This window comes from Ipomoea triloba, chromosome 15 (assembly GCF_003576645.1).
Source record: "Ipomoea triloba cultivar NCNSP0323 chromosome 15, ASM357664v1".
NCBI classification, from domain to species: Eukaryota; Viridiplantae; Streptophyta; class Magnoliopsida; order Solanales; family Convolvulaceae; genus Ipomoea; species Ipomoea triloba.
Genome location: NC_044930.1, coordinates 8,135,887 through 8,149,692, shown reverse-complemented (window position 1 = coordinate 8,149,692; position 13,806 = coordinate 8,135,887). Strand labels below are relative to the sequence as shown.

General features: G+C 31.7%; 1 protein-coding gene across 2 annotated transcripts; it reads left to right on the top strand.

Annotated features, from left to right (window-relative positions):
• The first annotated feature begins 5,699 nt into the window (after positions 1 to 5,699).
• On the top strand, positions 5,700 to 8,641 carry LOC116006148 (protein MULTIPLE CHLOROPLAST DIVISION SITE 1). Of its 2 annotated transcripts, XM_031246429.1 has the most exons (6): positions 5,700 to 5,810; positions 5,874 to 5,959; positions 6,054 to 6,311; positions 6,779 to 6,945; positions 7,231 to 7,618; positions 8,223 to 8,641. In XM_031246429.1, the coding sequence occupies exons 2-6, from the start codon at positions 5,915 to 5,917 to the stop codon at positions 8,421 to 8,423; spliced, it is 1,059 nt and encodes a 352-aa protein (XP_031102289.1). In that variant the 5' UTR covers positions 5,700 to 5,810; positions 5,874 to 5,914; the 3' UTR covers positions 8,424 to 8,641. The 2 variants fall into 2 exon arrangements, with proteins under 2 accessions (XP_031102289.1, XP_031102288.1); XM_031246428.1 differs by having other exon boundaries at positions 5,713 to 5,959.
• The last annotated feature ends 5,165 nt before the right edge of the window (positions 8,642 to 13,806 follow it).

The following is a 13,806-nucleotide window of genomic DNA, read 5'->3' as shown; positions in this document are numbered from 1 at the left end:
GGGGGGGGGGGGTGGTGAATAGACTTTTATAAATAATTCAAAATTTTCTAGACAATATACATTTAAAAATACTTGATAAAGTTATTAGTATTTTGTGCACAGCGGATTTAAAACTTGTGTAGTGATTGTGTATGGTGTGATGATTTACGTGTGGTGTGATATGTAAAATATGAGTAGTAAAGAATGCAAGAATTATAGTGGTTCAAAGGATCCTTCTACTCCACTCCACTTCCCTCCTATCTATCTCTGGTAGCACTAATTACAGCTCCACAAATTGAGTGTCTTGATCACAAAGCTAGCACTAAGCTCTCAAGATTAACAACTCTGTGCAACTATCTTTTATCTACTATTGGTAGAGAAATCACTTGTTGAAACACAAGATTTTTATTTTTTTCCAACTTAGAGACTTTCAAGATTTCTTTTCTTCCAACTTAGAAACTTCTGAATGAATTTATCAGTGCGTTGTTGAATCTCTTTTCTAGATGAAGATCTTTGTATGCTCTTTGAATTCACTTGCTTGTATTTTCTCACGTGTATTGCTCTCGTTTTCTTATGTATATTGCTCCTTCAAATCTTCATCCTTATATATGTGTTTTGAAAATTTGTCTGTCGAAAAAAGACAATCTCAAATTTTAAAATTTGTCAACAAATCTTGTAGCCTTTTTAGTCTAAATAATAAAAGTTTTATAGACATTTTCTCCTTTTGATGTTGTGTAGAGAATTAATCATTCTGTAGGAGTAATTTTCTTTAAATGTAACAAACTTTTGTGTGTTTCCTATAGTTATGGCCGCCTACTCAAGACGTGGTCTAACAAAAAAGTATTACCCATTACCATTTTTAATAGGTGATAGATTTTTAGCTATGAACAGATACTACATTGTAACAAAGTCAGTAGTACTCAAAAAAAAAATAGGTGATAGATTTTAATATTCTAATTCATCACTAAATATTTCTTAGATTTTCAATAAGTGGTCATGGATAATAAAGTATAGAACTTGTCAACTTGATAGGTAAATATCGATAAGAGTAGATATATAGATAAGGTAGAATTTTGTTGATAATGATAATTGTAATTATCATTTATCATGTATGTTTTTATATTTGGAAATTTAAAAAAACTAAGTATTTTCTAAGTTTCTTTATAATTTCTAAAATAGGTTTTTTATTTTTTTAATAAAATTAAATAATCCTCCAATTACTATTTACTAAGCAGGTTCAAAGGTTCTAACTTCTAAGAATTCTTAGCATTTTCAATGAAGTAATTAATTTCTTTTCAAAGGTTCTAACTTCTAAGTATTAATTTTTTTTTTACCACATCTTGAACCATCTAAATTAAGTGGTAAATTCACATAGAAATTAAATGAAAAAATGTATTAATACATTTGTACGAATCACATAGTTTAATATAATATTATTAGATAAAAATAGAAATAATATTCTTATTTCTTACTAAAATGTGTAAATAATTTAAAAACAAACAACTCTTAAATTTCAAATATATCAAGCATTTTAGCAAATACCAACTTCCCACTTATCAAATACATCTTCAATTATATTTTTTAGCCCTCCTATTGACGACTCTATTAAATTGTAGTTTCTATTCTTCTATACTTTATTAGCCTATTGAAGAATAAAGAGTTAATACCGCCTCCACTGAAACTCGATCTCATGACCTCCCACTTGAGAGAATCACTACATGTCATTTGACCACAAGATCATTAACCATCTTCAATTATATTATCTTGAAAACTTTTACAATTTATTGGATTAAAATGTTATATGCTTTGCAAAGTTATATATGCAAACTAGTACACATATATGAAAGGGCATGCAAGGAACGGACTTACAAAATATAAAATACAATTTTACAAAATACAATATTATTGTAATCTATGATATTGTAAAACTATCCTATTATTTGAAAAGAATATTGAATAGGTATTCAGTCAAACATATAACTAACTTAAATTAAAAAAGAAAATAATAACCAAATTGATGTATAAAAATACATACTTTTGCAAAAGTTACAAAATTAACAAGCACTAATAGATATGGTTTGTTTGTATATTCCCCTTAAATGAATATGAGCCGTGAATTAAAGTAAAGAGGGCCCTAGACCCACTAAAGATGCCACTAAATCAGAGTAATTATATAAAGAAATAAAGCTGAAAGCATGGGTGGTTAATAAACCATTAAACCTATTAAATAGAAACCAAAATGTTTAGAACAAAAATGTGTAAGGATGCGTGTGAGATATCGTTTAAAAAGTATTAATGTTTAACCATAGTCCAAATGGCCCCTTGGAGAGTAATTGAAGCACCATTCCAATCATTCTTAATTGTTGTTCAAAACATAAGGAAAGAGTATGGCCACCTACTACTCGGCGTATAGTATATGTGTACTCAAGGTAAAACTCATCTTGTGACCAAAAGACCATAAAGAGGCCAGTAAACCAGTTCAGATTGTCTATATATAGCTGGTTGGTTTAAACAAGGAAAACTAATAGTGAACTCCTATTGCGAGCCAAACTTGAAACCTTGTCATTATTAAGTTAACTATTCGACCAACTTGGCCAATAGACTACCCCACAAGGAAGATAAACATGCACTACTTAAATAATACAAGGGTATATAAGTTCTTTTCTTGTTTATTGTATGCATGATAATAATGATATGCTATGTTATAATTTTATTAGAAAATTTTTCATTGTCATATTTCTATTCATTCTAAGAATTCACAAAAACACTTTAAAATGGTTTGAGATCAGACGTTTTTATTATTATTATTATTATTATTATTATTATTATTATTATTATTATTGAAAACTAAGGTTCTACAAGAAAAAGAAAAAAAAAACTTTTAAATCAAGTATTTACTTGAATTTAGTCATTAAGGACCTACAAAACTCAAAATTGAGACTATGGTTATTTTAAAAAAGGCTCCCACCATCTCATTCACAACTTATAAGATATAAATGTATTTGAAAGATTTATTAAAAATAAAACTAAATTAAGAGATTATTTTAATTAAATTATAATTACCTCATGTTCTCGTATCTCATTTTTCGCTTTCCGTTTTCGTTTTCGTTTTCGTTTTCGTGTAGCCACATAGAGCGAAGAAGCGTGAATCATGCATATTGAAGCTGCTTTTTCTTTTCGTAGCATTTTAGCCTTTAGCTCCAACTCATGCGATAAGCATGCATGCATGTTTAGATTCAACTCATCTTATGCTACCTACTTTAGTTATTAATTTTATAATTTAGAGTTACTATAATTTGATACCGTTTGACGATTTGAATGTAATCCTTATATAGAAAGTGTGATATTAATAATGAATAAATTGATTGTTGTTTATGAGGAAAAATATAATAATTATAGAGAAAATTAAGTGTAAAATTTTTAAATTAAATGTAATATTTAGGAGTTGAGAAGTTACTTATTAAGAGGAAAAATGTAATACTAATTAGTGATAAATTGATTGATTGTTACTTATGAGAAAAAAATGCATGAAGTAATGTTTATGAGGAAAAATGTAATACTAATAACAATGGATAAATTAGCAACTACTATGGAGTGTTATGAGTTATGACACCTCTGTTACTATGTAATGTGGGAACATTGATTCTTTTGGCTGAAAAAGATTGAGAAAGTATAGAGCATATATTACCTAGTAAAGAATATATCATGAGTGTTTCAAAAAAAAATCAAAATACAATATTTATGTGTTGAAGAGTTACATATAAGAGAAAGTGTAATACATACTACTCTGATATAAATTGATTAATTGTTACTTACTTGGGAGACTGATTATTATTTACGTAGAAAAGTATAATACTTACGAGAAAAAGTGCGATTCTTATGAGAAATCTGACACTTCTCACAATGAAGATCCATTAAATGTCATCTCACTACCTGATTATTTTTTTAATGTTTAATTAAAAGTAAGTGGAGTTAGCCAATTCATGGCACCCATTGATTATAAGCTATATCATGAGAGGAAATATTATTTTTTTTAAAAAGGGAAAATAGCATTTTCTTTTTATTGTTAAGCCTTCATTAATCTATCATAATAAAGGGAAAATGGCTTTTTTTTTTGGATTAACGAGGTAAACCTCACTCCTCACTGTGTGAGTATGTGAGTAAAGCCCTCGCCTTGTGACCTAGCCGGCAAAGGATCACAAGGAGGTAAACCAGCCTAGGTTACCCATAGCTGACCGGCTCAAACCCAAGGGCTTGAGGTTCGAACCCACGACCTCTCGGCTGCAAGTGTAACTCTCTTACCACTTGGGCTACCCTTACGGGCAAATGACATTTTTCTCCCCTATGTTATGTGCATATAGCACTTTCCCCCCTGTGTTATTAAAGTGACCGTTTTTCCCCTAAAATCTTAAATTGACATTTTTACCCGTAAAAATAATTATTTCATTTATTTTTCTTCTCCAACAAATTATTACTTATATGTATGGATGATCACGATTCGGTTTGAACCTAACCAAACACTGTAGCAATCATACCGAAATAGTATGGACGATTCTGGTTATCATTCAGAACCGAAAAAATAAAATTAAATAATTGTTGAACCGTGAACCGGAACTGAACCACAGTCATATATAGTGAAAATGATCAAACACTTATTTGATTAATCGGTACAGTTCGGTTCCAATTTCAATTTTGAACCGCCAATCAAAACTTATTTATTTATTTATTTATTTTTATAATTTTATTTCTTATTTAAAAATAATCTAAATTCAACAATTATTTTATTTTATTTTTTCGGTTCTGAATCGTAACCATAACCGTCCATACTATTTAAGTTTAATTGCTACAATGTTTGATTAGGTTCGTATCGAACCGTGCTCTTCCATACATATTAGTAATATAATTGGTTGGAAAATAAAAATAAATGAAATAGTTATTTTAAGGGCAAAAATGTCAATTTAACATTATAGGAGGAAAAACTACCACTTTTAAAATAACTGAGGGGGAAAAACTACTACTTTAATAACTCATGGTAAAAAAATTACTATATGCACATAACATAGGGGGAAAAAGTATTATTTTTTCCATAATAAATGTGTATTATAAGGGTAATTAATTTAGGTGGACAAATGGTTTACCAAAATGATCTATATTTTTCTTGTGACAATGATCAATATTTTTCTGATTAATAATTGAAACCTATCAAAACTTGAAGAGAAAAAGATAATAATGTTACTTTTCAACCAGAATAGTAGAATACAATTGCCTTATCTTAAATTAGTCTGTGGACTCAGGTCCATTTGGTAAGGTGGACCCGGATCCAAAGATACACAATTTACATACTAAATGTTCACAATTTTTTTTAAAAAATTTCACATTTTGTATACTACGAACACACATTGTTAACGTACACAATTTATATATTTTGACTTAGAAACACAATTTATATTCTAAAATTTACAATTCCAATACTAAAAATACACAATTTAAGACCGAATTCACATTACAAGGTGGACCCTGGCCCATGTTGCGACAACTCTCTAACCATTTGCTCAATCAATTAATTTGCTAGCTATCTTTCCTGATCCATATGATGCTATGATCTGGGCCGGTCCAATATTTTAAAATTGGGCTAAAACGTGCATTAGCGACCCAGTAGCCCAAAAAGCCCAAACTTTGAACCGACTGACAGTGACGCCATCCATTTCACAGTTTCGTTCTCAGGAGACGGGGTGAGAGTGTACTCGCCACTGACTAGCAGAAAAGCTTCGGATTTCTGGCCGGTGATATAACGGCGGCGCAATTTGAGCCTTTCCGGTGGCCATCTTCCGGTAATCTTGCGGTTCCTTTTGATTATCCTTCTTTCTCGCTAGCCCTAATTTTACAATTTGCAGCGAGAATGAGCATTTTTCTTCCTTGATAAGAACAACAAAAAATGGCTTCAGTTTGGACTCTTCAATTTCATACGGTCTCATTTCAGGTAATAATTGATTCGAAGGCCACTTCTTAATAACCTAGGCTGTACTTGATTGATGCTTCTGGATGTATTAATCCGTTTTTGTTATCCATTGAAGCATCGAGTTTCGCCAAGCTTGCTAGAATTCAGAGCACGGTTTTGGCTCGACCGAGGCTACAATAGCTTCAATAGAAGCTATATTTTGAAAAGGACAGAATTAAGAGCTGCACGCAATTCATTGAATGGTGATGATGTCAGGCACCTTCCCGGGGAAAGCAACGTTGTTGAATCTAAGAATAAGATTATACTGATTCCGAAAAATGTGATTACTAAATTGCAAGTGACTGTTGGCTCTTGCCCTCCCATTGTTTTCTTGGTAAATTTCTTGGACATTGTTTTCTGTGGGACTACATCTTTGGTGCTTACTAGGTTTCCATTTATTATTTTAGGTTGAATTGCAATAATTATTGGTTTAGTTCAAGTGTCACTTAGTTTGAGATGTTAAATAAAGGATTACTGTTTTCTAATTGGCCTATTAGAATTGACTCAAAAGTTCATGCAAGTATATGCTACTTTGGCCAGAGATATTCCAGTATAGAGTAGCAACATTGTGCTTTGATTAATTCAGGGTCCAATTTATTGTTAGACTGCTCTGTTATAATTAGCTATGGATTTCGCTAGTGGCAAAAGAATAGGTAGGCCTTGAAACAATTACATCAGAGCTTGAACAATGGTTTGTGATGGTGGTATATTGCTATACTCTGATCTGATTGAAAACATAAAAAGACTGGGGTGGTGGTTTTACATTGTCTTTATACTCATTTTTATACTATCTCTTTGCAGACAAAAAAGCATCCAGGTGCTGGTTTTGCAGTTGGTATATTTGTGATAGCAACTTTGCTGATTATTGCTGTGAGAAATCACATGTTGAGAAAATCAAGATATAGCAGTCCTGGCACGGTGGCTGATCTTGTTCGGCGCGGTCAATTGAGATCTGATAGAAGAGGCATGTATGGCTCTGAACTTTTAATCTGTGTGATTATCTTGTTGAAGACTTATAGCTCCTCTAGAAAACTTCCATGAGTATGTTTTGTACTTTAGTTATAGTTATGTTAGTTAAGGTTGTTACTGGTTGTGTGGATATTAATTTGCAACCTCAAACGGCTATTTCTTGAATATCCTCCTCTCTAGGAACATTATTTTAGAGTATGATTGATCAAGTGTGGCTAATTCATGGTAGCTTTGAATTTGTAGTGTTACTCATTCCTTAATTCATTTTTGTCTTGAAATTGCAGCTCTAGTCCTCTAAAGTATGAGGACCCATTTAATAACCCAATGGTTAAGGTCAGTAAGAGCAATTCAACTGTTGAGATGGGTGGCAAAGTGTACCGTTTAGCACCAGTTACTCTTACAAGGGAACAGCAAGCGATACATCAGAAAAGGAGGTCACGTGCCTATCAGTGGAAGAGGCCGACATTGTTTCTTAGAGAAGGTGATTCAATACCTCCTGATGTGGACCCTGATACGATCAGGTGGATTCCAGCAAATCATCCTTTTGCAACCACAGAAAGTGAGATTGATGAAGATCTGGCACAAAATAATGTTTATCAAAAGCATGGCGTTCCATTTCGTATCCAGGCAGAACATGAGGCTCTGCAGAGAAAGCTTGAGGCACTTCAAAGTGTAAGTGTTTGTTAATACGTCTTTCCAATGTGACAGTTGGCATATTTTTGGATTCAAAGACAAAAGTTAGTTTGAATTATGGAAGTTTGTTAGTACAAAGTGTCAAATAACATGGCATTTCCCAAAAGGCAAAGTGCCTCACATAAGGTGGGATTAAAAGCTAGGAATTATTCAGTACTGCATGACTCTGCACAGAAATGGTTATTTAATTCTGACCTTTTGCACGAGTGTTAGGTAATTTTTTTCTTCCCAACACTCTTTCAATTAATAATGTATTTGATTCTATGGGTCTCATTTTGGAAAGCTTGTGATTATGATTCTTGAATTGTCCATACTCACCTCTAAGTTAGTTATCAATTGTTGGTTTAAATAACCCAGAAAGTGCTAAATTATTTATCGTCTATAATCTTTGCCATTGCATATAAAAGGCAAATCATCCATAACCGTTGCTATTACATGTAAACAATAGATTATCTAATTTATAACACTTATACATACAAATCTGCATGCATAATTTATGTTGTATATCAAAAGGAATATGATATGATTATGAAATTTGATATATTGGTCCTGATACCACCATGTGATTTATTGGCTGTGACAGGAGCAGAAACTTAACAAACTAGTAATAGACCCTGCCACTGCCAAAGATTTTGAGAGGCCATTTAAAGCAAGAATGAAGTCAGAGGATCAGATTGAACAGAGCCCACACAATCGTCAGATGGGATCTAAGTTTTCTGAACCAAATCCTGCCCGCGATTCTAGTGCAAGCAAACCGACTACTGAGGAGTCGCAGAAGCCTTAGGCACACCATTTGCCTGCAACTACGAGATTTTGATATGTAACATAAGAACATAGCGTTCCTTTTCTAGCCTAGACGTGGTGAACCACATATTGAGTTGAAAAGATGTATGTCTGTATAGGAATGTTGACAAGAACAGTATGTCTGTGTGCCATCTTTTACTAGAACAAGAACAGTATGGTTTTGCTGGTGGATAGTACAATAGTTCTTTGCCTCTCTTATATATTCTCTATTTATTTATTCTTTCATTTCATTTAGGCAAGCTGTATAAGCAAAATAGACTAGTTTTTCTCCTTTTACGTTTATAGCATTTTGTAGGATAATAATGGTGTTATGGGCTGAGGTGATATTTCCCAGATGCAATGATTGAATTTTATACTAAAAGGAGATTGGTGAATAATAGGTGAGATATGTTGAATAAGGCAAATTATACCATGGAACAGAGTCTACAATGCTAGGCAGACCTTGGTCTAAAAATAACATTCAGATTTTGTATATGTAGTTGACACATTTTGTATCTGCAGGTGACAATACAGAAACTATTAAACTGTAGGTATAGAATGTGTTAACTGAAGGTACAAAATTTTTATATTAGGATTTACAATGCAATATGAACGCTGGTACATAGTATAACAATTGGTTAAGTAATAAGTGAGCTAAGTGTTATAGGATATAGTAAAGGAGGTAAAGTAGAAGAAGTTTTTAGCTTATATACTATATTATTGAGATATAACAAATGACTTAACATATTTAGTATAAATGCACTCTAAAATAATGGATTTAAAACATGAACATGGTACAATTACTACGAAGCATTACAAGACAGTTATTAACAAGAGGAGAATACCTGTATTACAACTACTAAAAGTTACTATGATAGCATGATCAACTATCACAAAGTATTATGAAGAAGGCTCAACAATGATTATGGACTCTACAATCTACAAACAAGATATTATCAAATTTTGTTAAATACCAGTGGCAAATAAAATTTTTTTTTTGGTAAATTCACGGGTCTTTCTCTGTCCGTTTTAACGGTCCAGGTCTACCCACGTTCGCTCTGGGAGGCACGGGAGCTGGCCCAGGAGGAATCGTCACTTGTGGAAATCGAACCCAGGTTCTCCTGGTGGCAAATAAAACATTGTTCATTATTAGAGTTGCAGACAAGAAGACAAAGAACATACAATCAAGTATTATCAGCATGCGCCAAAGACCTTGTGATCTAGTGGCACTTGGTTACACCCCCACATGGGAGGAGATGTGTTTGAGCCTTAGTGGAGGCGATATTGACTCCTTGTGCTTCATTTGGTTGAGAAAGCAAGTATGAACAGCCGAACAGATATTACATTGAAACACTGTATTACTTTTGAATTCCATCATGTATAACTTTTCATATGTGTAAAAGTTTAGCGTTTATCTACTATGTAAACAATGATATAATCTATCTGTTCAAAAAAATTAAAAAATTCTTTATATAAAGAACTTCTTTCTGAATAAAATTATTAGATCTTTTACACACAAATTAAATTTCTCCGTAATTCTTACCTATGATCTTCTAAAGTCTAAACACTCTTCCTCTATAATCTGAAATCAAGAACTCAAACATACTATTCATAAAGATATTACTCTAAAAAGTTGTCAAATAAATGTTGGTTGAAACCTTAGAGTGTGTGGTAGGTCCCTTGTGGCATATACGTAAATACGGAGAAAGTGATGTGATGGAATCCCATGAAGCAGACATTAGTGGAATTTATTGCAAAATAAAAAGTGAGTCCTCCACAATGATGAACCAGGTGACTGGGATCATACTGAAAACTTGAAAAGACGTGTGCCCAGCCAGATTCATCACTCATCATCAAAGTGTCTTTGCATCTATCTCTGCCAGCTTGTTTTCTTGTTCTTTACTTGCTAATTACAAACAAATTGGCACTCAATTCCTTTTTCAAAACATCATGCTTTTACGGCTGAAAATTATTATTATTTGTACTATTTGGTGCACAGAATAATGCTAGGGTATCTTTGAAAATCAAGAAAATAATTTTTGAAATATATTTTTGAGAAAATGAGTCATTTTTTAGAAAAATATTTTTATTCTCAGTGTTTGGTTGTATTCCAAAAAACTGTCTTAGTTTGATTCATTTTTTGAAAAAATGAGTATAATTGTATAATTGAACATTTTAATTGTTTTGTTTAGAATATATAACAATATTTATAACAATAATAATAATAATAATAATAATTGTGGTGGTAGTGTGGTGGTGGTGGTGTTGGTAGCAGTGGTAGTGGTGGTGGTGGCAGCCGATTGTAGTGGTGGTGGTAGTGTGGTAGTAGTGGCGGGCTGGCGGCGGCCACGATGGTGGTGTTGGTAGTGGCGGTGACGACGGCAGTGGTGATGGTGTTAGTGGTAGCGGTGTGGTGGTTGTAGTGGTGGTGGTGGTGATTGTAGTGGTGTTGGTGCGAAAATTGAAACATGGCTTCTCCCAATAAAGATGAGAAGTCATTTTCCAAAAAAATGAAGGTATTTTTCTTTGACCAAGAACTCATTTTTCTTTAACTCACATTTTCCACTCTTTATCAAACACTGGAAAATAATTTTCCAAGTTTCCAAATACACCCTTAAAATAAAATAACATTTTTAGAAATATGCATATTTTTTTAAATTGATAAGCACTTTTATTATTAAGAATAATCTAAGGTCTTCCTCAATAGTGTGAGGTTTTTGAGGAGATGTTGCAGGTGTGAGTTGCACCGCAGCTGTCATTTTTTTTTGGTAGGCCCCACTTATTCTACAAATACCCCATATTTGCAGTATATATATTTTTTTCTCTCTTCACCTTATCACTCCTCGTCTCCTCCACATCATCTTTCTTTTCTTAAAACCGTGTAAAAATCACAAATGAAGAAGTCTTAACGATTCCAAAGAGACTTATTATTAGACTATTCACGAATTTTCAAGCATAATCTATTTTTATTAATGTCTTATTTGTCTCAAATAAAACTATATCTTATTAATTTATTAGAAATATATACGTTGTGATCCGTTTAAAATCTATTTTATGAACTAAACGTGATGAAAAGAGTTTATATTGAGTCACACTTGTTTGAGACCGTCTCACTGATCTTAATTCGTGAGGCAGATCAAATCTTGGATAGTTGCTTGTAACTTATGATAGAAATCATAATAATCATTATAGAAAATTTAATATATACCAATTCAAAATAAATAAATTGTTATTTATAATATACTCCGTATATTTTAATATTTATAACTAAAATTATGATACTTACAAAGTTTAGTTCTAATGTAAATATTGTAATACTTATATGTGAAATATTACTTATAAAAGAGTTTGTAATACTTATTGTAAAAAAATTTAATACCAATTTGAATTATGATGCTATTTGGGGTAAAATTGATTGTTATTCATGATAAATATTGTACTCCGTAATATCTATAATTAAAATTGTGATACTTACAAAGTGTACCTTCGTTGGCCGTCAAACTTAGTTGTCTACAACTCGACCCTCTCACGAATAAAGAACTGTGAGATGGTTTCACAACAGTCTTTGTCTTATATTTTTATAAGTATTTGAAAATTCGTGGACGAATGTTACTTTTTAACCAAACTTATAAAGGATGAGCGAGACATACACTCGAGTTGGGTGCACTCCTTTATATTCTTAGAGCATCCACAATAGTAGATTTTAGATGATTTTTGCAGGTTTTGATGTACATGTAGAGGAGAGAGAGTGAGGAGAGATAAGATTTGAGGTTTTAGCAGGAAGATCTAGTTTTTATCTGCACAGTGGGTGCCACCATAATTGAAAAGGCTACTGTGTTTGTCGCGTGAAGCGCACTAAAAGCCCCCAGCCGAATGCGTAATTTCCTTTTTTTTTCTTCTTCTATCTCTTCTCTTTCTCATGTTCTCTTTTTTAATCACAACGGCAAAAACTCTTCAAAGTTTGTGCCTACACAAGTAAAAAGAAAAATAAATAAATAAAAAAAAACATCACTTTAAAACTAATTATTGGGAAAACACGTAAAGTACATGAAAGATGCATGAGTTTACTTGGCTTTTGGTAGTATACAACGTTGTTGATCCGAATTTCAAGACAAGTCAAATGATGAACCCACTAACCAATGATCGAAGCATACAATTACACAAAATGCCAAGGCATACCATATACTTTTTTTTTTTTTTTTTTAGTATGAAGCTAATTCATTAATCATAATAAGTTGAGACGTGTACAATGAAGATGATTGAAAACTTTCTATTTTGCTACATTTACACAAAATAATATTTCTGTTTTTTTCCCTTTATTTAATATTTATTTAAGAGTAAATTAACATTTTAGTCCTATGACTATTGGGGTCTCGTTAATTGCAATTCATGATTTTCAAAACTGTTAATTTAGTACCTTAACTATTTAATTTTTATCAATTTTGATTACTTCGGTCAAATTGTCGGCCAATCTCACTGAAAATATTAATAGGTAAAATAATGAGGGTATTTTTGTCTTTTTACTAGCCACAGGTTCATGAGCTATGGCAAAAACTGCAAAAGAGAAGTAAAAAGACAAAAATACCCTCATTATTTTACCTATTAATATTTTTCGGTGAGATTTGACCGGCAATTTGGCCGGAGTGACCAAAATTAATAAAGATTGAATAATTAAGTATTAAATTAACAATTTTGAAAGTTATGAATTGCAATTATCAATATCTCAATAGTCATAGGACCAAAATAGTAATTTACTCTTTATTTAATTTATTACGGAGTAATATTTAAGAATATAACTTTATTTACGTTGATCAATAAACTCGTTTAACAAAACTAAATAAAAGCAAATGATGATAATATTCTGACAAGAATATAAAGGTGTCTTTTGATTCACAAGTTTTGAACCCTATAATCATATTCAAAATTAAATTACCTATTTATTTTATTATTTTTGAGCTTGAAATGGTATTCAAAATTAAATTACCTATTGATACTATGTTTATTTAATTATTTTTGTGTTTACTTACAAATTGTTTATGATTTTACATTTTTTTCATTGTTTAATTTAATACTCCGTATATTGGTTATTTAATTTCTATTGTCTTTTTATATAGTTTTATCTCATTAGGCATTTATTCAATCATGCAATGTGTAAGTTTTAACAAATGTTTTTTTTTTAGACTACGAGGTATCCTGAGTAGGCTCTAACTATAGGAGACATTTTTAAGTCCGTATTATACATAGACTAATCTCTATTTACAATTAAGGGGCAAAGTACTATGCTAGTCATAGTGGTTTTCCATACGAAAAAATCAAGTTAATCCAATTAAGGGACAAAGTGTTGGCCATAGTAGTTTTTTCCATATCAAAAAATCAAGTAGACA

Coding starts and splice junctions, on each gene's coding strand:
- LOC116006148 (XM_031246429.1), top strand. CDS start 5,915: ATGGCTTCAGTTTGGACTCTTCAATTTCATACGGTCTCATTTCAG. Junction 5,960..6,053: donor TTCATACGGTCTCATTTCAG/GTAATAATTGAT, acceptor TATCCATTGAAG/CATCGAGTTTCGCCAAGCTT. Junction 6,312..6,778: donor GCCCTCCCATTGTTTTCTTG/GTAAATTTCTTG, acceptor ATCTCTTTGCAG/ACAAAAAAGCATCCAGGTGC.